The following is a 27,358-nucleotide window of genomic DNA, read 5'->3' as shown; positions in this document are numbered from 1 at the left end:
GTGATGTCTTGATTTGGCCCCATGTTCTTCCACCTACGCTCAATGGAGCACGTTATCATGATTTCATACAGGATACTCTACCTGTGCTGCTAGAACATGTGCCTTTACAAGTACGACACAACATGTGGTTCATGCACGATGGAGCTCCTGCACATTTCAGTCGAAGTGTTCGTACGCTTCTCAACAACAGATTCGGTGACCGATGGATTGGTAGAGGCGGACCAATTCCATGGCCTGCACGCTCTCCTGACCTCAACCCTCTTGACTTTCATTTATGGGGCCATTTGAAAGCTCTTGTCTACGCAACCCTGGTAACAAACGTTGAGATTCTTCGTGTTCGTATTGTGGACGGCTGTGATACAACACGCCATTCTCCAGGGCTGCATCAGTGCATCAGGGATTCCATGCGACGGAGGGTGGATGCATGTATCCTCGCTAACGGAGGACATTTTGAACATTTCCTGTAACAAAGTGTTTGAAGTCACGCTGGTACGTTCTGTTGCTGTGTGTTTCCATTCCATGATTAATGTTATTTGAAGAGAAGTCTTAAAATGAGCTCTAACATGGAAAGTAAGCGTTTCTGGACACATGTCCACATAACGTATTTTCTTTCTTTGTGTGTGAGGAATGTTTCCTGAAAGTTTGGCCGTACCTTTTTGTAGCACCCTGTACATACAGTATGTCTTCTGGCTGGAAGCACTCTTGTATGTGCAAGTGCTGAATAAACCTTTGGTAAGTGAAGTTATTGTTCGTCATTCATCTAATTACACCTTCTTCTACGTGACACTATTCTGTTGGAGTGGCCGGGTATTGGAACTTGTGATAGTGCACATTATCGACGACACAGTGGCTCCCATTAGGCCACGATACAGTCGCTGTTTACGTGGCAAGAAACCCGAGTTGGAGCCATATTCAACAGATCGCAATCTATCAGGGACAGAAGAAGAAGAGGATATTACGATGACAGCAACTGTGTGCCATCACATCAGACATCCTTCCGGGTTCTCTGGTGACGATAGCCAAGATCCAAACAAGTGGCTAAGGTATATGAGCGCATAGCCAAATTTAATAAATGGGATGACACCGTCCGTTTGGCTAACGTATTTTTCTACTTGGAGGGCACTGCCAAGCAATGGTATGAGAACAATGAGGAGAAGTTCAAAAGCTGGGAAGTATTTTCGGTGGAACTGCACAAGTATTTCGGAGACACACAATGACACAAGTACAAGGCTGAATATTAAGTGCAGGGCACAGCGTCCAAAAGAAACTACAGCATCTAACATTCAAGACGCCTTGGAGCTGTGGAAAATAGTGGATTCTAGAATGAAGGAGGAAGATAAGGTTGCACATCTCATGAAGGGTGTTGCTGAGGATATGTATCGAGCCTAACTCCTGAAGGAGGTTTCAACAGCAGACGACTTCATAAAATGGTGCCAGTATATCGAGACAATGCATCAAAAAAGAATTACACGCAACAAGTTCGAACGGCTTCCAAACGTCGTATTAATGTCTGTGATGGAGGAAGCAACTGATTTCACAAGTGTTCTTAGTCAGATAGTGAGAGAGGAAGTTCAGAAGGCACTTGGATTGCATGGCGAGCAAAATAACCGAAACGCTTCAAGAGGTCATAAGGGAGGGAGTGGAACACACATTGAACCCAATCTCTCGTCCTTCATTTACTTATATTTTGACTAAAGTTCAGTCTTGATCACATCATGTATGTTTTAATTAAAACAAATTTATATTTTGACTAAAGTTCAGTCTTGATCACATCATGTATGTTTTTAATTAAAACATACATGATGTGATCAAGACTGAACTTTAGTCAAAATATAACAATTAATTGATCACTGCTTTCCAAAAATGTTTACCAAAATTGTGCTTCATTTATTTAATTATTTATTTATTCCTTTAAAATGGTGAAAAATTCGAGACCCAGGTGGAGTTATGTTCCTACAATGCCGCATGAGGAACCTGTTTGGGCACCAAGGAAGACTGACGTCTGGAGGACCCAGGATAACCAACCAGTACGTTTCTACTGTGGGCGACTGGGACAAGTGGTGCGCTATTGTCAAGAAAGGCGGCGGATATTTGCTGACGTCCGCGCCAGAAGACGGCAGACCGATCTTAGCTGACGCCAACTTCGGGACGACGAAGATGAACAAGAAGATGTGGGTGCAGCACGACGTAGGTCACCATCGTCGCAAGCTAGCCGCTGGAGACGATGCCCCCCAACACGCCGATCAAGGTCTCTATCGCCGTTTAGAAGCTCCAGCCGATTACCTAGCCGCCGCAACTTAGGAAAACTAAAGAGTGCGACCTTCCTTGGAGGTGAGGTCGCCGAAGAGAAAAATCCTCCGCCATCGATCACTACAAAAATGATAGGAAACTATGTCGTAATTATCACGGATGACCGACCAGCCCAAGCTCTTGTGGACTCTGGAGCATCATATTCAGTCATTTCGGAGAAGTACCGTCGCCAGTTGCAGAAAAACGTATTCGTCGACAACAAAACATCTCTGCTGAAGGTGGCTAATGGGAAAGATGTAAAAGCTACTGTAAGACGTGTCATTCGTGTGGGTATAAGTGGCCATACACAGCCCTTAGAATTAATCGTCTTATAAGAATGTAGTCATGACGTCATTCTCGAATGGGGCTTTTTGAAAGCGTCTCAGGCAATTATAGATTGTGGTCGCTCGAAGATTGTGCTACACGAGATGAGATACTGTGGACAGAAAGATGCGCATCCGAGTGTGTGGAGACTATGTGTGCTGGATGAAGTGATCATTCCTGCAGTCAGCGCTAGAGAGGTAACTGTCATGTGTCAAGCCCTGCAGTTGCCTAGAGAGGTAACTGTCATGTGTCAAGCCATGCATCAACCCCTTGGATCTTGTAGTGGAACGTAAGAGAAGCATATCACTGAAGACTAACTTGGTCATCCCAGCCTCTGTCGTCTTGTTTGAAAACGGATTCGGTGACTTGTGGATAGTTAACTGTCGCCAAGAACCGCAGATCCTTCCAAGATGCATGTGCGTAGCAACCGCTGAGCCGTTAATTGAAGAACAGCTGAGCGTCACAGAAACATCCCGGGAACAACAGAAGCAGCTACTTGCCCTTCTTCAAGAGTTCTCTGAATGCTTCAATCCACAGGTGAAGAGCAAATTAGACAAACCAACGGTGAAGCACCGGATTAGCACTGGAGACCATCAACCAATAAGTCAGAGAGCATACCGTGTGTCAGCAACGGAACGTCGAATAATTAGCGACGAGGTAAAGAAAATTATGAAGAATGACATCATTCAGCCTTCGCAGAGCCCATGATCGTCACCAGTGGTCCTCGTCAGGAAGAAGGATGGCAGTTGGCGCTATTGTGTTGCTTACAGGAAGCTTAATAAGATAACTAAAAAGGACGTTTACCCTCTTCCACGAATTGACGATACACTAGATTGTCTGAAGGGGGATAAGTTTTTCTCAACCATGGACATGTACTCAGGATACTGGCAAATCGAAGCAGATGAGGCTGATCGTGAGAAAACTGCACACGATACCCCAGAGGGCCTGTATGAGTTTAAGGTAATGCCGTTTGGTTTGTGTAAAGCACCAGCAACCTTTGAACGGATGATGGATAATCTTCTTAGTCACCTGAAGCGGACGATGTGTCCTTGTTATTTAGATGACGTTATAGTGTTCTCCGAAACAATTTATGAACACGTAAAACGACTGAGGGCTGTTCTTAAGTGTCTCCAACAAGGCAGACTGAAACTTAATCCAAGAAAGTGTCTCTTTGGAGCAAAAGAAATCAAAATACTTGGACACCTTGTGTCAAACGAGGTATGCGGCCAGACCCAGAAAAGGTGAGATCTATAACGGAATTTCCTATTCCTGAAAGTATTAGAGATGTGAGAAGCTTCCTCGGATTGTGTTCTTATTACCCTCGTTTTATCAAAGACTTTTGTATCGAAGCCAGGCCACTCCAAGAGTTGTTGAAAGCTGATGCTAAATTTATCTGGGGTGGTGCTGAACAAGATTCTTTCGATGTGCTGCAAAAAGCTCTGACGACTGACCCTGTACTTGGTCTGTATGATGAGAGAGCACCTGCAGAACTAACGCAGATGCCAGTGGGTATGGGATCGGTGCTGTTCTGGTGCAGATTTCGGATGGAGAAAATAAGGTTATAGTCTATGCTTCTAGGACACTTACAAAAGCCGAAAGAAACTACTCAACTACAGAAAGAGAATGTCTTGCCGTGATCTGCGCCATGTGGAAATTTCGACAGTATCTCTGTGGAAGGCCATTCACAGTTGTTACAGACCATCATTCACTTTGTTGGTTGACAGGTCTTAAGGATCCAACATAACAACTCGCCAGGTGGGCACTACGTTTTCAAGACTACGACATTACCATAGTGTACAAAAGTGGAAGAAAACACCAAGATTCCGACTGTCTCTCAAGAAACCCTGTGCAAGACCATCAAGACTGATGAAGGAAGCCGGCCGGTGTGACCGAGCGGTTCTAGGCGCTACAGTCTGGAACCGCGCGACCGCTACGGTCGCAGGTTCGAATCCTGCCTCGGGCATGGATGTGTGTGATGTCCTTAGGTTAGTCAGGTTTAAGTAGTTCTAAGTTCTAGGGGACTGATGACCTCAGAAGTTAAGTCCCATAGTGCTCAGAGCCATTTGAACCATTTTTTGATGAAGGTAGTGACCGTCTCGCTGCACTTCACGTTCTCTCTGCTGAGCAGAAGAAGGACGCCACGATATCTCAAATTATGCTTGCCTTTAATCGGTCAGAGGATGTGAAAGGACAATTAAGGTAGTTAATGGATTGCTTTGAAAGAAAAACTTTGATCCGTTTGAAAAGAGATGGCTACCAGTGATTCCTAAACACATGCGATTAAATGTTCTACAGAAATTCCTTGACGCACCTGAGGCCGGACATTTAGGATTTATTAAGACAAACGATAGAATCCACAAGAGATTATTCTGGCCAGGTTTATTTAGGAGTGTCCATCATTATGTGTCGCACTGTCGAGAGTGCCAGAGGAGAAAGGCAGATCCTCAGAAACGACCTGGCCAACTCACACCAATTCCACCAGCTGAAACGCCTATCCAGCGTGTTGGGATTGACCTCCTCGGACGATTTCCAACGTCTGCTAGTGGCAATGGATGGATTATTGTTTGCACTGATAATCTGACACGCTATGCCATTACAAAAGCCGTGACAACAGCCGAACCATCCAAGGTAGCCAAATTCATCGTGGTAGACATTGTATTAAAACATGGTGTCCCAAGGTCGTTAATTACGGATCGAGGGGAAGTTTTTCAATCGAATCTTGTGAAAGAGATAAACCGTTAGTGCAGCATACTCATCACATGACGATTGCCTACCATCCGCAAACTAACGGGCTTACTGAACGCCTTAATAAGACCTTGGCCGACATGCTATCCATGTTCGTCAATGTTGAGCAGAGCAACTGGGATGAGGAGCTACCTTTCGTGACGTTTGCCTACAACACCGCCAAACAAGAAACCACAGGATTTACGAAGTTTTTCCTGGTGCATGGGCGTGAGGTGACTACGGCGATGGACACTGTGTTTCCGTTACATCCTGATGACGTGGACGACGGCTGAATCGGCCAGGTATTAACCAGAGCTGAGGAAGCTCGACAGTTGCTCGACTCTGCACGCTGCAGGCTCAAGAAAACGATCGCCGAAGGTATGACGGGAGCCACCGCCCTTTTGTCTACCAGCCTGGTGACCTCGTCTGGACCTTCACTCCTGTACAGAAGGTTGGTCTCTCTGAGAAGCTCCTCTGGCGCTACTTTGGACCTTATAAGGTTGTAAGACAGTTGTCTGATATTACTTATGAAGTTGAAGATTTCGACCCCGACACAAGACGACGAAAGATCAGAGATACGGTCCACGTCCATCGAATAAAGCCCTATATGGATCCTGCAGCTGCAACCCAGGGTAAATTCGAAGCTTCAGCGACAGGCAACAAGCGGAAAGGTGACGAAGAGGGCAGCGACAAAACAAGTTCTAGGGAGATCACCGCCAGGGTGAGCATCAGTTATCAGGAGCCGGAGTACGCAGGACCGATTACTCGGCCCCGGACTAGGACGACGTAACACCGAGACGCTGTTCGCTTAAGGAAGGATGTCCCAGCAGAAGTTGAGTAGCATCGTGGATATGATACTAGACTGTGGAATGGAGGCTCGTGTGTTCAAAACTTTTAATTTCTATATTCGGTTAGAGTACATGCTAGAGGTATCCACAAATGTAACAAATCATTGTACTAGAATATTCTGTATATATATATATATATATATATATATATATATATACTGTTTGTGTTCTGGCCGGAGGCAGTTCGCTCCACGCTCTTGTATGTGCAAGTGCTGAATAAACCTTCGTTAATTGAAGTTAGTGTTCGTCATTCATCTAATTACACCTTCTTCTACGTGACAGCGTTTGTTGAATTAATATTGCATTACTATCAACTGCTGCATTCTTACATTACGAGGCAAGTAGTAAAAAGAAGTGATTTACTTACTGACAGTGATCCCTCAACCATATATACCAAAACTGAACTGGCTCTGGGAAATAATCATTAAGTTCCAGATGACTCTCTTGTAATTTCAGCTGCCCTGTAATTAATACATAACTGTCATATTTTGTAGTTAATGATTGACACTGTTGTGCCTGTTCATCAGTATTACGTTAAAAAACTTAAGATCAGAAAGCAAGCCCACGAGTGCTTTCCTTACAGCAGTCAAGCTCAAAACAATATTTCCTAAACTGTGTTCACAGATATTTCCTTTGTTCTCTTGTGTTTTACAATGAGAACTTAGTAATCCTAATATGGTAAATTAAATACTATTGGCTTCTGATGTACGTTTCACAGCTACTGTAAACTTATCATTGGTGCTTGATATATATTAAAATAAGCAAAAAACGTGGGGAGTAGGAAGAAAAAAATAAATACAAACACCAAACACGTTCTGTGAATGTGTTATCCTTGATATTTATGTAAGTTTTCCCACCATATCTTTATGTCTCTTACGATCAGGAACATGTTAACTGTAATTCCGTGAAGAGCATGATAGGATCAAGATTCCTGTGAAGCCATTTTATTACCTCCAGAGTCCGCCCCCGGTAGCTGAGTGGTCAACGCGATAGAATGTCAATCCTAAGGGCCCGGGTTCGATTCCCGGCTGGGTCGGAGATTTTCTCGGCTCAGGGAGTGGGTGATGTGTTGTCCTAATCATCATCATTTCATCCCCATCCACGCGCAAGTCGCCGAAGTGGCTTCAAATCGAAAGACTTGCATACGGCGAATGGTCTACCCGACGGGAGGCCCTAGTCACACGACATTACCATTAATTACTTCTACGATTTTTAACTTTTCATTTATTTCACCTCTGGCAGTGTTTATGTGCAAAATGCTGAGTTACGCCATGGTTCAGAATCCGTGTACGTCCCCTTAACAAAAGTAAGTCACTTCAAAGGTCGGAGGAAGGAGACATCATCACCAATTCTAACAGAACATTGCCTAGTAAAGTACTTTGGTGTTCAAACCATCCTTAGATTGGTGACAGCATTACCTTTTATTGTTCAGTAAAATCAATAAGTGGTTGACACACCTCAAATTACTTGTGGGAATAAATTTGGGTATAAGTAAGTTATAGCAAAGAGTGTACCACCTTAAAACTAAGTACATTGTAAGTAACTTAAAAACAAAATACATAACATATGTTACAGAGCAGAAACCATTTCATGAGTTCAGGTTAATGAAAATAAATGTTCAGTTGGGTATGTGCTGGACTGGACAAAGAAATGACTCTGATGGTAGAAATGTTGTGTACCGTACAAAGGAGGCAGCAGGAAATTAACAGTAGAGACTGCTCCTTGCTGGTTTGTTTCTCTGTTGGTTGCAAATGAGTTGCTTCAGGATAATTTCTTATGAAACCATAATCTGGTATCTGACTGCAGTTATTCAAATGAAGTGCAGATAATTAAATGTAGCGTAGTATTATCAGCTGTTGCACACTGCTAATAATGTAAAGTTAAATCAATAGTTGGAAATATCATCATGAAACCATCATGGCATGAAGGACTATGCATCACCTTCTCTTGCTCACTAAGGTATTACGAGTGTAACACTAGAAAATAGAAAATACTGATTTACAGGCATGCTGAAATGCGCTTTCAAATTAAGCAGTTCATTTATAAAGTATATTATATCAAATCAAAACTTTACTCAAGGTTGCATCAATGTGAAGGTTGCATCAGTATTTTCACACTCAAATAAAAATAAAGGTGTTAAAATTTACTGGGCAGAGAAATAATGCTCATGGAAGCTGATATTATATCAACAGGCACATGCATTCTATTTTTAAGAAAATTACCATTAGGATGCAATGGATGTCTATGAGCCCCTTGCCCCATACAAATTGAAACACAAAACTGTTTCACTAAGATTAAAAATTAAAACCATTAAATACAGTTTCTGTGAGGAAAACAAGGTCACTGGAATTTGAAATAGAGGTAAAAATACATATTAAATGAGCAGCTGCCTGTCACATAGAATTAGCATGGATCATACCCTGAGGAAAGCAAGGGACAAAAACGTACTTACGGATATGAATGACTTCACCGATCAGTGCATGATTTGTCAAATGTCTGACGATTGTTTCAGAAGATTGTGAGGTGATCAGGTACCAATGAATGTCTCATACACGCAATCCTGCAGGTTCAGTATGGAGTGTCAAGTCATGGTTTCAGCCAGTATCATATGGAAATTGGACAGCTCTCAGCATTATCGAGGACAGTTTGAGCACTGTGCAGCATTGGGACATGACTGTCAAACCTACCGTGCAACCCTGAAACTGATCGTGCGTCGCAGTAACCATCCATACATAATGAATAATCTCTGGAGAACTTCTTCTGAAAAGTGGCCCAGCTGTAATAACATCACAAACATTTTGAGGACAAGCAAGCTTAAGAGAAGTAGAGCATGTTACAACACATATGGTAGAATGTTATCCAGTAGCAGATTTTGATTTCTCATAGTTAGTTTCATGTTCCATGGATCATTTGTGAGATTAATGGTAATACTGTGGAATGAGTCATTTTACATTCAAATTACACATTCACATGTAAATATGGTTACACGCTGATGATCTACATTTTTTAATTATTGTTCCGAGTCAATAATTCCTACACATCACATTCTACACATTACAAAATTATAAATTATTCTGTGGAATAGAAGGAGCTGTTAAGGACAAATTTTTTCACTTTGTTTTCAAACTTAACTTTACTGTCTGTCAGACATTTTGTATCATTGATCATGTGAACAAAAATTCTATCCTTGTGTGTATACTTGGATCAATTAGAATACTGGAGTCATCTGCAGAAAGAACTAATTCTGCTTGTTGTATATAACACTGCAGGCCTTTTACATTTATGTGAAACAATAGTGCATCTAAGATTGAGCTTTTTCATACCCCATAAGTGACTTCTCACCAGTCAGAAGAATCTCCCCTGCTTACATTGGTTGAATTATTAAGTATAACTTTTTGCATTCTTTTAGTTAGATATGACATTATCCATTAATTTTCTATACTGATACCATAAGTTCCATAAAATCTCAGTTTCTCCAAGAGAATACTGTGACGCAGACAGTCAAAGTCCTTAGATATGTCACAGAAAATAACAAATGGCACATTTTTATTAGTTAGTGCTCGTAAAATTCGCTGAGTGAATGTCTAAATGGAATTCTCAGTTGATCAATTCTCTTGAGATCCAATAGTGATTTACTGAAGATATTATTGTTGCTCATGCGGCATAATATGTAGGATATGACCACATTGAAAATTTTGTAAAATGGTGTCAGTAGTGAAGCAGGTCAATAGTTATTGATATTCTTCTGTCATATTTCTTATAGAGGGGTTTGAAAATGGCATATTTCAATCTCTTTGGAAAAACGCCCTAAGTTAGTGGTGCATTTCATATTTCAGTAAACATATTTCATGTAACAAAGATGTTTTGTTTAGGTTATCGTTTTGTTTTCATTTCACAGTAAACTTATATTTTATTAGTTTTATGAGTCTAATTTTATTATTCAGCGCTCTACTAGAATTTAAGCCTACACAAATTTGTAAGTATTTACGGGGCGCAAAATGTGTTTTGATCAGTTGAGTATGACACCAGGGACGACTCATTCCTGGTGTGCATCCGTTCACACAATGATTACTGTTATGTTCAAAATGGTTCAAATGGCTCTGAGCACTATGGGACTCAACTTCTGAGGTCATTAGTCCCCTAGAACTTAGAACTAGTTAAACCTAACTAACCTAAGGACATTACACACATCCATGCCCGAGGCAGGATTCGAACCTGCGACTGTAGTGGTCTCGCAGTTCCAGACTGCAGCGCCTAGAACCGCACGGCCGCTCCGGCCGGCGATTACTGTTATGTATCGTATGTATGACACACAGGTTCTATTCATGCAATGTAACTATTTGATAGTCCCTTCAACAAATTTATTCTGTAAATTTAAACGACATCAATTCATGAAAAGACAATCTTCTTTTTCTCAAGATTCCTATTCAAGTGTGTATGCTTGTACAGAATGGATCAGAAAATTATTGACAGTCTCTTAGCATGAGACATATTCGTAATTGAAGATATGGACAACCATCAGCTGTATATTGGAATGACAACAGAGAAAATTTGTGCCGGACCAGAACTTCAACCCGGGTTTCCCAATCATCGAGAGATGTTGCCTTTGCATTAGGCAACCCGACCACAATATACGCCCTGACTCAAATTTCCACATGTTGTCAAACATGAGTCTACAACCTGTACTTATACATCCATTATGTACACTACGTGATCAAAAGTAGCTAGATACCCCCAGAAACATATGTTTTTCATATTAGGTGCATTGTGCTGCCATCTACTGTCAGATACTCCGTATCATCGACCTCAGCAGTATTTACACATCGTGAGAGTGCACAATGGGGTGCTCTGCGGAACTCATGGACTTCGAATGTGGTCAGGTGATTGGGTGTCACTTGCGTCATACGTTTCTATGCGAGATTTCCACACTCCTAAACATCTCTAGGTCCACTATTTCCGATGTGATAGTGAAGTGGAAACGTGAAGGGACACGTACAGCACAAAAGTGTACAGGCCGACCTCGTCTGTTGACTGACAGAGACCACCGACAGTTTAAGAGGGTCGTAATGTGTAATCGGCAGACATCGATCCAGACCATCGCGCAGGAATTCCAGACTGCATCAGGATCCACTGCAAGTTCTATGACAGTTAGGCAGGAGGTGAGAAAACTTGGATTTCATGGTTGGGCTGCTGCTCATAAGCCACAAAATGGTTCAAATGGCTCTGAGCACTATGGGACTTAACATCTATGGTCATCAGTCCCCTAGAACTTAGAACTACTTAAAGCTAACTAACCTAAGGACAGCACACAACACCCAGCCATCACGAGGCAGAGAAAATCCCTGACCCCGCCGGGAACATAAGCCACACATCACGCCAGTAAATGCCAAATGACGCCTCGCTTGATGTAAGGAGCGTAAACATTGCACGATTGAACAGTGGAAAAACGTTGTGTGGAGTGACGAATCACGGTATACAATGTGGCGGTCCGATTGTAGGGTGTGGGTATGGCGAATGCCTGGTGAACGTCATCTGCTAGCGTGTGTAGTGCCAACAGTAAAATTCGGAGGCGGTGGTGTTATGGTGTGGTCGTGTTTTTCATGGAGGGGGCTTGCGCCCCTTGTTGTTTTGCGTGGCACTATCACAGCAAAGGCCTACATTGATACTTTAAACACCTTCTTGCTTCCCACTGTTGGAGAGCAATTCGGGAATGGCGATTGCATCTTTCAACACGATCGAGCATAATTCACGCCATGTGGCGGAGTGTTTACATGACAATAACATACCTGCAATGGACTGGCCTGCACAGAGTCCTGACCTAAATCCTATAGAACACCTTTGCGATGTTTTGGACCGCGACTTCGTGCCAGGCCTCACCGGCCGACTTCGATACCCCTCCTCAGTGCAGTACTCCATGAAGAATGGGCTGCCATTCCCCAAAAAACCTTCCAGCACCTGATTGAACGTATGCCTGCGAGAGTGGAAGATGTCAACACGTCTAAGGGTGGGCCAACAACATACTGAATTCTAGCATTAGCGATGGAGGGCGCCACGAACTTGTAAGTAATTTTCAGCCAGGTGTCTGGACACTTTTGATCACATAGTGTATATTACCGTATAGGCGAGACATTTTATTTTGAATGTCGCTTGCCGTGCGTCGGCAATAAATACGATATTGAAACCTAATTCGGAATAACACAGGCACTGTAATATTGTATCTCTTAGCAATACGTCTCTGGATTGCTTTGGTCTTTTTTCTTCAGGCAAAATTAATTAGGATCTCAAATAATAGAGTAGGACTCCCGAATGAATTTCACGCGGGACTTAATATGATCTCCTTCACAAATAAATTTGTACTTTTCTCTAGAACAGTTGCAACATTTTCAGTCCTTCCTTTGTCCTACCAATAAATGATATCGCAATTTATTTCCCATACATAATGGTTCATAGCGTTACTCCCTGACGTTACACTGAACTATCAAAGTCAGTTTACTCCGTTACCGAATATTAAGGCTTTTTATACCTGACGTCGTACAATTAGTGGTAAAGTGCGGGCCTGGAAACTGAAAATTTACGGGATCAAATTCCGATCTGACCATGGAATAATTCAGTCTGCCTTTGTCCTGGCCTTCACCTATCAATGATGTGAAGTATCGACAGGAACGGCACGTGCTTGTGAATACACGTTAAATTATAGCCTAGGTGCCCCTTCCCCTGCAGTATTACTGGGATATGGTAACTTAGCGACACTCAAGCCGCAGAAGTGGTTTCCTATTGAAATTTCTGCACCAGGGGGTTGAGCCACACGGAATTATTAAGGTTTCAGTCCCATGTGTTATTGCTTCTCGTCTCTTATTCATACAAGCCATCGTCTATTGCGCCAAGTGGAATTCCTGCATAAGAAAGACTGTCTTCTTACTGTTGTCCGTATTATGATGCTTTCCTACAGACAATGGCATTGTCAGTGCACTATCTCAACATCTGTTACCAACAACCTTTTCTTCACAAAGTGTGAGGAAGGCGGCTGAAACTACCTCTCGGATTCTCCCAGCCAACCACGCTATACGACTTTTTTTATCAATCGATAGCATAATATTTGTTGAATGCCTTTCGGAAATGTGGGAAACACAATCAGTCTTTTCACCTGTGTGCGTTATTAGCAATGCAACATGTGAATGGGAGCTTATTGTATATGACAAGATGGTTACTTTTAGAGGATAGAAACAGTACCAATTGTAGAGAAAAGATGGTTGAATATCCTTACAAGGGAACCTCCCCATGCCCCCCCCCCCCCAGATTTAGTTATAAGTTGGCACAGTGGATAGGCCTTGAAAAACTGAACACAGATCAAATAGATCAATCGAGAAAACAGGAAGAAGTTGTGTGGAACTACGAAAAAAATAAGCAAAATATACAAACTGAGTAGTTCAATGCGCAAGATAGGCAACATCATGGATAATCTGAACTCAGGAGCGATGTGGTCCCGCGCTTAGCACGAGCAGCTGCTGAACAAAAGGTCCTTGGTTCAAGTCTTCCCTCGAGTGAAAAGTTTAATTTTTTTTTTTAATTTCAGACAATTATTATCTGTCCTTCCGTCCGTCCGATGCGAGGTAACTGCGCCGTAGTATGGGGACGCTACACCTAAACAAACATCGAAACACACGACGTCAGTCGACTACAGCGCACGGAAGAGAGAGTATTTCTGGCTGGCAGTTGACTGATCGCTACTTTGGACGAGAGTGCATCAAATACGTGAGATGTATTTCGTGGGCAATACGAATCCAGCAAATATAGCTCGCGACTTCAATAAACACAGACAATAAACTTATTACAGTGAACAGAGACGTCAATGAATGAACGGACAGATCATAACTTTGCGAAAATAAAGAAAGCAAACCTGTCACTCGAGGAAAGTCTTGAACCAAGGACCTCTCATTCCGCAGCTGCTCACGCTAACCACGGGACCACGGCGCTCCTTTTTTTCTTTTATTTTTCATTTCGTTCCCTTTTGATCGTTGTATCTGCTCGGGGCGGACGTCGTAAGACATCCGTTTAAGTTCGTTGTTGATCCATTAACTCAGTTTTTTTATTACAGAGGGCAGCTAACCCTCTGACGGAACACGGTGAGCTACCGCTCACATTATCCTTGAGTTGCGTATCTTTCGCATGGACTACTCAGTTTGTATATTTTGCTTATTTTTTTCATAGTTCAACCCTAATTCTTCCTGTTTTCTCGATTGGTCTGTGTTCAGTTTTTCTAGGCCTATCCACTGTGCCAACTTATAACTAAATCAGAGGGGGGTGCGATAGGGAGGTTCCCTTGTTAGTATTGCTTTTCACTCAAGTTTGGTACTGGGCAATATTAATTTCCCGAAGGTCTGTACAAGAGTAGAGGGGTAACATCTTTCTTCCGACTGCAGTAGGCAGTGGTTTGCTGGACACAAGAACTGTGATTACATTGTTTCACAAAAAAATCTCACCAAGGGCTGGTTATAACACTCATAATATTATGGCACAATGCTGAAACTGCCTGATACGTGAACTGAAGAGCCTGAAGAAACATCCAAAGCCCAGCAGCAGTACAAACGCAACCCCAGCAATCTCCTAGTATACGGATGGTCTGCATGAGAGAAACCAACAAGAAATACCTCGACAACGACAAATGTCAGTACTGTGAATGGAGTGAAGCTGCTTCTACGGGCTTATGTTTCCCGTATTGAGGTGGAATTCAAGCCTTGCAGATGAGTTTCCAGGTCTAGGTAAGGTGATGGTGTTGGCCTTATTTTGGAGTGGCATTTCGTTTTCCTCATTTCCTCTTTATTCCTCTTTGTTGACAGGCGGAGCAACTGCCAACAGGTCAGACCAGCCTGTGGTCTGCAGCCGATGCACCTTCTGTCCCAGGATTCAGATGCAATGTGGCGGCAGCATGGCATCTTGTATGCTAATGGCGTGGTCCATATTCTCGCTGGATCTGCAAGACGGGCAGTTGTGGCGTATAGCCTGTCGTACTACCCACCGTACTCGAACTGCTTCGAATTTTCATAGAGTATAATATTGAATTGTTATATACTGTAACGGAGAATGAGCACACAAATCTGGAAAATAATGAACCGTAATTTTGTGGGTTTGGGGGTCTCCAATCTGTGTGGGTTATTTAGATTACTCTTTCTTTGGTAAAATACTAATAAACTGCATTGAGCTTAGAACAGAATCGGTCATCATCTCTGGTAGAGCGTCACTGAGGCCACAGAACGTGCTATGCATTTTATTCAATTTTATTTTCACTTTATTAATTCAAAATCACATCCTGACCTCCTCAAATAGGACATTAGCTTATCGTACCAGTTGAGAACACTCGTTCCCTTGGAGTACTAACTTACGTCATCAGCAAGCGGCAGAATGCTGAAAAGTAGGCATTCAAAACAGAGTATCTATTCAATCTTTGTGAAAAATAGGTGGACGAAGCACCGATACTGATGACTTCATTGCTTGCATTAATATTGATGAAAAGGAAAGCGAAGGGCCATCCGCTATAGTCTTAAGGGGTTATTCAAACTAACTAAACTCACGTCGAGATCAGATCCTGACGATTGCATGACACTAACGGCCGCCGAAACATCCTTTGCCGATGGATTCAGTAGAATGCATCTGGTGGGAAACGTGGTCAGCCCTTTGAACGCTGAGGCCGATACTTCTTATTCAAACAGCGCCTCATTTAGCCTCACGAGGCTGGCTGCACTCCGTTCCTCCTATGAACGAAAAATTCCTGGTAGTACCGGGAATCGAAACTAGTTTCTCCACATGGGCGTCAGACACAGTGACCACTCAGCTAAGTACGTATACAAAAACAAGATTCAAAGAATTTAATTCTTATAATTTGTCCATAAATGATATGAGCTGGAAAAAGTGTAAATGGATGTGAACTCTGTTCAGCGTTAGCAACTATTGTAATAGAAGTACGACAACTTACCGCTCCCCACGAGAGACTGACCTCAACCTTAATATATTCAACCACAGAGACAAGCGACAAGGAACATGAGTTCACAGTTACAACCTGTAAACAATCAACTGGTAGCTTCTTACGAGAAACATGTGGAATGATATAAACTGTTAAAAAAATGTTACACCACCGTTATGACTTGCATAGTTCGTGTGCGTATTTTTCGTTTTTTCCCTTTTTTTCGGAACCTCTTTCTCAACACCCTTTTGACGACAGGGAATAGCTATGTACAACCACCTATGTAATCGAGTCACAAGGTAACCTGATTCTCAGTGCACCCCAGTGGAGTACAATCTTTCCCTCCAATAGAGAAAGCGTGAATCGGGTTTATGTAGAACTTCAGTCTTGTCACCTTGTGCGGCTGAAGTGGGCGAGCGGTTCTAGGCGCAAGAGTCTGGAACTGCCCGACCGCTATGGTCGCAGGCTCGAATCTGCCTCGGGCATGGATGTGTGTGGTGTCCTTAGGTTAGTTAGGTTTAAGTAGTTCTAAGTCTAGGGGACTGATGACCTCAGAAATTAAGTCCCATAGTGCTTAGAGCCATTTGAACAATTTTTGTCACCATGTCTCTTAAGAGCCATTTCAAGATTAAAAAGTATGCACTTTATCGCCCTACAACAAGAAGAGTTGTCAGAAAGAGAAGTTGCTCATCGAATTGGCGAACATCACAGCGACGTCATGCATCCATAGACAACCTCGATAGGCGAGATGGTTTAGCACGCCTTTGTGCTGGCGCTGACTCGGAGGTAAGGTCGGTCGAATCGCGGGATGGATGAAATTTTCACTACCAGTATTTTGCCGGCAAGGGGAGGGGAAGTGGTACCATAAATTTTCTGATCCCCAGTCTTTGCACTAATGTCCTCGGTTTAATTGCCAAACTCTCCGCAGTGTCTTACGACCGTCAGATGGGGATGTTAAACACGGCAGGGCTCTTGATGCAATTCGAGAGGATTAGGCTATGTGCCGGAATCGAGGTTCACCGTCTCCCTTCTCTCCATATCATCATCATCATCATCATATAACTTAAGCAGAACACAATAACTACTCTACAAAGATAACTATGACGCAACTCTCCTATACGAACAAGGAGAGGGGCCTGAGTGGGCGAGGGAAGAACACCCCTGTGGGACATCCCAACCAACAATGCCATACGACATTTACGAGGGTTGCCCAGAAAGTAATGCACCGCATTTTTTTTCAACAATTCTTTATTGAACATAATGAGAATCGCAAACATGAAAGAATGGTGAAACTTCCTGGCAGATTAAAACTGTGTGCCCGACCGAGACTCGAACTCGGGACCTTTGCCTTTCGCGGGCAAGTGCTCTACCAACTGAGCTACCGAAGCACGACTCACACCCGGTACTCACAGCTTTACTTCTGCCAGTACCTCGTGTTTCATCCACACACCCTATTTTTCCACGTAATCTCCATCCCGTTCTATGGCCTCCCTAAAGCGCGAAACAAGGGCGTGTATGCCCTGTCGGTTCCAATATTTGTCCTGGGGGCGGAGCCAGTGCTTCACTGTGTGAATCACCACCTCATCGTCCTCCAAATATGCTCCACGATTGTCTGTCCTCGCGAATGATATCAGCACGTTGCAACATGTCAGATGTGACAGCCGTGGATGGTCTCCCCGATCATTGCAAATCGTAGAGCTCCGCCAAACCGCCTTCTGATGACCTCAGCCTCCGTGCCCAGTGACTAACTGTACTCCTATCGACAGCAGATGCTCCATAGACTTTGCACAAGCGTTTGTGTATATTCCCCACAGTTTTTTTCTCTGCAGCAAGAAATTCACTGACGGTACATTGCTTGTAACATACATCACCTTCAGACGCTATTTGAAACTGTCCTGCAGCTACGCTATCTGTTGGAACTAACAGAAACTTGGTGTGTTCCCTCAGGAAACTTCAATTAATACATACGTAACGTTTCACTTTCGTAGCATTGTTTTGTAACACAAGTGTGCACTGTTGTTTTGGATGCAATTGCGAGGGGTGTGCCAAACAACTGGGCCACTATAGACAAAATGACAGAAATTTAGACAATTTCGCAATAGCAGCAGAAAATCTGGTACAGGACGTGATGTCAGATAGAAAAGTGAGTCACCGTTACAGCAAACGTGAGATATCCAAAGTTCACTCTGTAATTGCCTGTGCCCCGTGTGTAAGGATTGCTTACTGCTCTATCTAGGAGACGACGATCCAGAACGCTTGGTGGCAGATTATGGATCTGAGCAAATGTTCGAATAGCGCGGACAGAAACCGAATACCAATAATTATGAGGAACGAACGCTATAATACTTTTAAGAATCTTTTTATAATGAATCAGTATCTACTACTCAGGCTCTATTGATGAACTGGAAATAACTAAAAATAACAGTCTCAGTATACCTACATGTTCTTTGCTAAAAGCGCTAATTTTCGTCTTTTGCAAACTGAAATAATTACAATTTTTCACGTTTCGTAATGTGGATTAATGCCAAAAAATTACTTGCTACGAGTGTATGGACTCTTGTGGTAATGAGAAAACTCTCTCGTGTCTGTTTTACCCCGGAGTAATGGTTTGAGCAGTGGGGTAATGTAAAAATGCATAGTATCATTCAAACGAACGAATTCACTAGAAAGAAAGCGACTGTGAAATTAAGGAGAATGTATACCCAAACTGTGAAACTCACTGTGGGAGTAACAAAGAGTAAATCCATATCGGCCGGCCGGAGTGGTCGAATGGTTCTAAGCGCTACAGTCTGGAACCACGCGACCGCTACGGTCGCAGGTTCGAATCCTGCCTCGGGCATGGATTTGTGTGATGTCCTTAGGTTAGTTAGGTTTAACTAGTTCTAAGTTCTAGGAGACTGATGACCTCAGCAGTTGAGTCTCACAGTGCACAGAGCCATTTGAACCAGCCAAATCCATATCAGCAGCACTACAATTCAAATATTGTTCTAGAGAAAGTAACATATGGTGTCTTATGACAAAGTATCCAGCCACTATAAGATTTTTTCAGTGTGTGATTCTAACAATAAAAAAAAAGCTTGTACTATCTCCATCTCTCTCTCTTTCTCTCTCTCTCTCTCGTTCTCTCTTTCGTATACTGTCTCCTCTTTTTCTCTTTTTATTTCACCCTTCCAAAAATAATAAAAAAGTCATTTTATTTCCTTTAAATTTACTTTTAATTTCCCTCTCTCTCTCAAACATAGAAACTCTTTTACTTTCCTCCTCTGTCATTCCTCCTAAACCTATCAAATAGCTCTATTTTAAATTACCTCTTTCATTACCTATTGTTTGTTCTCCTAACATGCTTTCGTTGTAGTCTTTTTTCTCTTCCCTAACTTACTTACTTACTCCTCTTTTAGATCTACTTTTCTTGATTTTTAATCTTTTATTTTGAACTGACATCCTCTTCCCCATTCCTTGCTCTCTGATGTGTAACCCCCCCCCCCCAAATGCATGCCAATATTACCCATACAACTCTCTTGTCACGTGTGGCAGCCTATATGTTAGGGGTTGAAACACTTTTTCACCTGATCTTTGCTCCTATGCGAGCTAGAAGGTTCTGACCCTATGATACTGAGTCCCAGGAGGCAAGTGGTATGTGTACCACGTTTGGTTGAATCGATTAAGTGATTTAATAGAATTCTGGACATAAATGCATACACATTCAGATTCATATGCATTCAACACATACACTGCACATATCTCCTGATCCTCTGTCTATTTGTCCACCTCATTCTCCCTCCTCTGTCTATTTCCTCTTTTACACTCTCTGTGCCTCTTCATCCCATCCTCCCTATGCTCATTGTCCATCCCCTCTGCCCCCTTTTTCTGAACATATCTTCCCGTCCTGTCATTCTGTCCATCTCCTTTCCCCATTTCTCTGATGATGATGATGATGAAGATGATGATTGGTTTGTGAGGCGTTCAACTGCATGGTCCTCAGCATCTGTACAAAGCCCCAATTTTTACACAGCCCAGTCTTGCCACTGTCACGAATGATGATGATGAAATGATGAGGACAACAAAACGCCCAGTCCCCAGCAGAGTAAATCTCCAACCCAGCCAAGAATCGAATGCAGGACAGCATGATCCACAGGCTGCAATGCTAGTCACTAGACCACGAGCTGCGGACCCCTTTCTCTGACCATCTGATCCTCCCCCTTTCACACTCCATTTCCTCCTCCCCCTCTCTCTGCTCAGCTGTACACATCCACACACGTAGTCCCTGCAACATATGCCAATTCTACCTGTGCCACTCTTGTTGTGCAAAGCAGTCTACATGTCAGGGGTTGATAACACTATTTTTTGGTCTATACCCTCGCTTCTATGTTAACTATGAGATTCTAGCCCCACACAGTACTTATTCTCATGTAGCAAGAAATATGTGTACCAAATTTGTTTCAAATTGTTCCATTGGTTTAGAAGGAGATGCTTGACATACACATATAAATGCATACATATATACAAGGCCTGCTCAAAAAATTCCAGAACTTTGTCCACAAAACTTTTCTACGCTTACCTTTTACTTATTGTGCATGATGATCTCTGAAATTCTGTCCTCCACAATTTATACACCGCTCCCAATGCAGTTTCCACTCCCAGAAGCAGTCTTTGTATTCCTCTTGCTGGGTTTGCGTGAAATGCTGTCTGCAAATTTTTTTACCTCGTCTATCGGTGCTAATCTTCGTCCTTTCTATGTTTTTCAACTTTGGAAATAAAAAGGCAAGATCTGGAGAGTACGGAGGATGAGGCAGCACAGTGATTTCGTTTTTAGTGCAATAGTCACGCACCAATCGCGCTGAAAATTCAGGTGCATTATCGTGATGCAAGAGCCAGGAATTACTTCGCCATTTTCAGGCCATTTTCTTCTCACATGTTCTCACAGGCGTCGCAAAATGTACCGATAGTACTATCGTTTAACAGTCTGTCCCTGTAGCAAGAATTCATGATGAACTAATCCTTCAAAGTAAAAAAAAATTATCAGCATGGCTTTGACATTTGATCTGACCTGACAAGATTTTTTTGGTCGTGGAGAATCTTTGAATCTTTCTTGACCCTTTGTGAAGATTGAACCTTGATATCAACATCATAATCATAGACTCACGTCTTATCACCAGTTATGATTCTCTGAAGGAACATCTCGTTCTCATTTACACAATCCAAAAGCTCTCCACAGATTGCGGGGCGAAGGTCTTTCTGGTTTTGACTCATGAGCCATGGGGTGAAGTCTACGGCAACACGATGCATTCTAAGATGCTGTATCAGGATTTCATGACACGAGCAAATTCAAATGTTACATTCTTCTGCAATCTGACAATCAGTCTTCGATTGCCAGCACAATTTCGTTGATGTTCCTGACATGAGCATTGTCGGTAGAGGTCGTAGGTCGTCCTGAACGATGGTCGTCTTTAACTTCTGTTTGACCATTTTTAAACTGTTTGAACCATTCTTAACACAACATATGGCTCATGCACTCCTCATCATAGGATTATTGCATCATTTGGCGTTTCTCTGTAAAATAATTTTATACAGACGCATTGCTCCTCTAATTCTGCCACGTCGAAATTCGCAAAGCGACACAACGTTCTTCTCAATACAGCACTGAACAATAACTGACAGACATACAAAAATGAAACTTCCGGCAGTTACAAATTAAACACAGGCGTGTGCAGGGGTGCCAGCTGCATTTCGCTCCAACAGACCTATTGGCGCAAAATTACGATTGTTCCGGAAATTTTTGAACAGACCTCATTCATCTTATATAAGGACACTATATATACTATCCTTTCATCCACAGTTTTACCCACAAATGTGTGAGGCACATATATTGCACTCATCTTCTTCTTCCCCTGTCTCTGTCCATCTCTTCCTACCCCTCTCACAGTCCATTCTGTCCTGCCCCCTCTCTCTTTCCATCTCCCCATTTCCCCTCTTTGATCATCTTCTCCTCCTCCGCCTCTTTCTGTTCTTCTCCTTCCAACCTCCCCCTCCCCCTTTCTGTCACGGATCATTACGGGCGATGAAAGATGGGTGCACCACTTTTCGCTGGAAACAAAAAGGTAGCAATATCCTCACTTACCACAAAAGAAGAAATTCAAGACAACTCCCTCTGCTGGAAAAGTTGTGGTGACAGTCTTCTGGGATTGTGATGGCGTCATTATCGTGGATTTGATGCCAAGAGGGTCAACCATCAATTCAGGGTCTGAGTACCCGGGAAAAGATCGCCAAATTGGGTTGGACATCATTGCCTCATCCACCCTACAGTCCAGACCTGGCACACTCGAACTGGCTCTGAGCACTATGGGACTTAACATTTGAGGTCATCAGTCCCCTAGAACTTAGAACTATTTAAACCTAACAAACCTAAGGACATCACACACATCCATGCCCGAGGCAGGATTCGAACCTGCGGCCGTAACAGTCTCGCGGTTCCGGACTGAAGCGCCTAGAACCGCTTGGACACCGGGAACACTCGGACTTCCATCCCTTTGGGCCGCTTAAAGATTCTCCGCGGGGAACACACTTTGAAGATGACGAGAGTGTCAGTCATGCAGTGAAAACATGGCCACGCCTACAGGACAAGAGCTTTTACCATTCTCCCTCTGTCTCTCCACGTCCTCCAACCTTTCTCCATCTTCAGATCCCCTCTCCAAACTGTCATTCCATCTCTTCATCCCCATTTCTCTTTCAGTCTTGTCATCCTCCTCCCACTATCGATCACCTCCTCTCCGTTCTCTCTGCTCAGTCATGCCCATTCACAAGTGTAGCCACTACAATGCATGCCAATACTAACTGCTCAGCTCTCCTGTCATGTAGGACAACATAGATGTTAGGGTTGTAAACCCTTTTCACCTGTATCTCCACTTACATGAGAGGTAGGAGGTTCTAACTATACAGTGCTGATTCCCCAGTAGCAAGTAGTAGGTGCACCAGATTTGACTGAAATAGATCCAGGTGTTTAGTAAGAGATGCTGGACATTAACAAAGATAAATACACATACATCCTCATACATGTTCAACACATATGCTGCACACATGTCCTCCTCTGTCTCTGTCCACCTCATCCTCCCAACTCTATCTGTCTATCTCCCCTCCCCATACACTCTGTCTCTCTATCTCCTCCTCCCCACTCTCTTTGTCCATCCTCTCCATGCCTTCTACCAATCAAATCTACCTGCTCCATCCCTCTGTCAATCTCCTAGTCCCCATTTCTCTGTCCATCTCCTCCTCTGCCTTCCTCTGTCCATCTCATTTTCCCCCTCTATCACCCCCACACGCATTTGACATGTATGTTGAACACACCTTTTCCTCCCCTTCTCTGTTGCCACCTTTTCCTCCCCTTCTCTGTTGCTATCTCATTCTCCCACCTCTATCTGACTCTCTCAGTCTCCCCATCTTTCTCTCTCTTCATCTCCTATAATGAGCAAGGGCTTTACATTGCTAGTGTGTCGACAAGTTGAGAATTTGTGTCAGACAGGAGGAATGGTAGCGCAGTCTGTGCATTTCTGATCACTGATGGGTCCAGGCTGGCACAGTAGCTGAGCGTGTTCGGTCAGAGGGTTAGCCGCCCTCTGTAATAAAAAAAAAAAAACTGAGTGAATGGATCAATTACGAACTTTAACAGGTGTCAGGGGACGTCCGCCACGAACAATTACAACGAACTATAATTAACAAAATGAGGTTAATAATTTAAAAAAAAAGATGGCTCAGTGGTCAGCACATTTGCCTAGTAAGCAGGAGACTCGGGTTCGAACCCCTGTCCAGCAAAAATTTTCACCTTTCCCCATTTATTTAAGTCAATGCCCACTGGAGCCTAATGTCTTTAATTCTCTTATGTCCTGATTCTTAGTGGTTGCAGGATCATATATATTTATTCTTTTATGAATAATGTCATTCGCCTTCGTGGGGCATCTAGATATGGTGATATGAAGACGTCCCAGGAAGGCGAAACTCGTTAATAGAAGACTAAACTGCAAGCAAGACTGTTTTTATCTTATAGATGCGATTCACTTGTTTGGAGCATGTGCAGTGATAACAGAGTGAACATTCGTCGTAGTTGACTTTTTCTATCATTCTAGACTAAAAAAGGGTTTTCCTTAAGAATGCTGTCTGAATACTATCTTCAAAACAGAGGAAGCGTACGGAATTGATCACTTACCGGGCTTTGGCTCCTGGGTTCATACGCAAACGTTCTGAGTGTATAGTTTGAGAATTCATTACCCTGCCAATATCTCCACTCAAATAAGTTACAGGTACACAAATTAACTGATATAAAAAGTCATTATTGTGTTTATTCTCGTAAGTGGGTTACAAGTTGAACAAGCCTGCTCACTGCACCGCCAAGCTGGCTGAGAGACACCTCCCCTACCGCCCGCATCTCCAACCTATGTTCTTGGCCTGGAGAAAGGGCCAGATGGTTCTGGTACATGCATCCAATGCAATTACAACAAAAATATGGTTCAAATGGCTCTGAGTACTATGGGACTTAACTTCTGAGGTCATCAGTCCCCTAGAACTTAGAACTACTTAAACCTAACTAACCTAAGGACATCACAAACATTCATGCCCAAGGTAGGATTCGAACCTGCGACAATAGCGGTCGCGCTGTTCCAGACTGTAGCGCCTAGAACCACTCGGGCAATTCGGCCGGCCCAATTACAACAGTTCTGGGCAGGGAACAGATCACACTGAACAGATTGGACTGCCCAGTTTTACAAAAAGCAGCAATAAATGCCACCAGGAATGGCAAAAGTGAGTGGTAGAACCCAACTCTAAAATGAGTCTTCCCATTTTACGAACTTAGCATAAACTTAACAAAGGAAAAAAACTAAAAATGTAAATTCCAAATCATCTAAAACAATAAAAATAGATATTATTACGCACAATATAAAGACGTATAAAATGTGAAGGTCATTAACATTTAAAACACATAAGACAATTAAGAAATTCATAACAACAACAGTTAGTCCACTAGAAAACAGCTAACAGCTTCTGAAACTAAGGTACTTTGTCATAAACAGTAGTTTGACGATGGGCTTTCATTGTGTACCATAACACAAATGGGAGAGAATACATAACTGTTTCACTGCTTGGGAGAGGACAGAATTTTACTACAGACTTCTTAATCCGCTCACTGGCGGTGTTCTCAATTACCACACCAATTTGTTCATAACGACCAGGAGAAAGCTACTCATTAAGACCCATCCTTCACACAATAACAGGCCGACTGAGGCTAACACGCTCCTTCCGATATCCATTTACTGCATTGCTGTAGCTATTGCAGGTGCTCAGTGGATCGCCTCTTACAATAGGACTGACTCGGTTTTTGTACAGGTTGCCACCTATGCAGTCTGTTGGCGTGAATCGCATGGACAGAGGGTTTAGGATAAGCACAAATAGGGTTTCCCATTAAATCTCCTATGTTTCTGTCACCAAAAGGCTTGCCGTTATCTCCAAATCGACCTACAAATCTCCAGTTTCCATCGTGACCTGTATGTCGCTGAATGTGTGACTCAGACGATTTATCTAGTTTCCACACAGCCTTGCGTGGTATTCAAGGAATCCTATCCGACGAAACCCAACCAAATTTTGTGTCAATTATTGTGGAGCTAGTTGACTTTCCCCGTCTTTCTTAGCCTAATATTTCTAAGAAAATGTCTGCCACCATAACCACATCCGTTCTAGTAGGCTTGTAGAAGTGGAGATCAGCAACTGGCAGACAAGACGGAATGTTCCAACCTCTTGGATCTGTATGCCTAAATGGTAACTCACTGATCACATTAACAACAATAGCACAAGCGGTTTTATTTTGAGAATCATGAAGCTTGAAAGACTCATCAACGTTACAAGTTTTTGACACCGGGGTTGCAAAGCTATTATTTAGTTTATTTGTTGGGACTGACGGTTTGCTGGGCTTCAGATTCAGTTTCTTGGCCATACCATTAGATATAAAAGATAACTGGCTTGCGCTAGTAACAATATGCAAGATTCCTGGCTTAAATGTCAACAACAGCTGTCATCCGATTTTCCTATGGTATGGAGGGGACAAGAAGTAGCTTCTACAGTTATCTGACTGACTATACCTTGTGTCAGCCGATTTGTGAACTAATGTATTGTGCTTTTTGCTACATGCCTTGCAATTAGAAGCCTTGAATTTGCCAGCAAAATTACCAGCGCAGATGCACAAAAAGCACAGCATATTTTTTGTGACAAATGGCCATCGATAGTCAATAGCTAGTGTTACATGTCGTGACAGCATGAGGTCCTTTACAAAATTTTCATGTCTCCTCAGATCAGCATTAGCCTGATGAGCTCTTCTTGCATGTCTCGTGTGATTTAACTTACTGGCATCTCCTTGTGGATCCTTTGAGGTGATGCCCCTGATTCCGATCAATTCAAAGGCCTGACATTTTCTCTCCAAAACGTTAATCAACTGATGCTGCGGGTTGCAAGATAATCAAAATGGCTTCTGAAAGAAATACTTCGTGAAATGGTACTTTAGGATAAATTACTGCAGACATTGATTAAGTGAGTATAATCGCTAGCCATGCCATGAACGACTATACGGAAGTCCAATGCCTGGCTACGATTACTTTAGGATTATCATTCGTGATTAGATTCAGAAAGGCATTCCCGTACAACGATCACGTAAGGTAGCCCCTTCAAAATTTGACAGAATAATAGAGGATACTTGCACTGTAATGACATTTCCTGACAAATTCCATGCCTCCACAGGCTGTGACATATGAACATGTCTCTTCATTAAACGGTTCATAGTGGAATCATTGATGTCCCAGGAATCCTCGAATTCCGCCCTGTCCTTACTATGATACGCGGTTCCTTCTTGAATTTGTAGCCATCCTGAAGATGACTCAAAATTATTCTGAATCCATCTCAATGTATTTAAATCTTGCTCCCAGTTTTTCAGTGCTAGTACTACATGCAGCTTGCACAAAATTAAGCATACGTGTGAAAGTAGCCCTTGCAACACATCTCTGTTTAACCGATCTTGTCCTCTCACAAGAATCTTTTCTGCAAATGGGCAGATGGTAACAGGAGGCCAAAATCTGCATTTATCAGCACTATGGCGGGAGCACGTTACATCACAGATGATGCTTTGCACTTTCTTTGTTCCTATTCTTTGTGTTTGGGGTTCAGTAAAACACATTAACCATAG

General features: G+C 42.8%; 1 protein-coding gene across 1 annotated transcript in view; it reads right to left on the bottom strand.

Annotated features, from left to right (window-relative positions):
• The window catches only part of LOC126471550 (trimethyllysine dioxygenase, mitochondrial), a 497,242-nt gene that overhangs the window by 305,650 nt on the left and 164,234 nt on the right, over positions 1–27,358 (bottom strand). Inside the window, exon 3 of the mRNA XM_050099777.1 lies at positions 6,553–6,646. Within this exon, the coding sequence (XP_049955734.1) occupies positions 6,553–6,646 (94 nt within the window). The remainder of the gene's footprint in view (positions 1–6,552; positions 6,647–27,358) is intronic.

The sequence above is a fragment of the Schistocerca serialis genome, chromosome 3 (assembly GCF_023864345.2).
Source record: "Schistocerca serialis cubense isolate TAMUIC-IGC-003099 chromosome 3, iqSchSeri2.2, whole genome shotgun sequence".
In the NCBI taxonomy this organism is placed as follows: domain Eukaryota; kingdom Metazoa; phylum Arthropoda; class Insecta; order Orthoptera; family Acrididae; genus Schistocerca; species Schistocerca serialis.
Note: the sequence above shows the minus strand (reverse complement) of the source record. Positions and strands in the feature narration are given on the sequence as shown.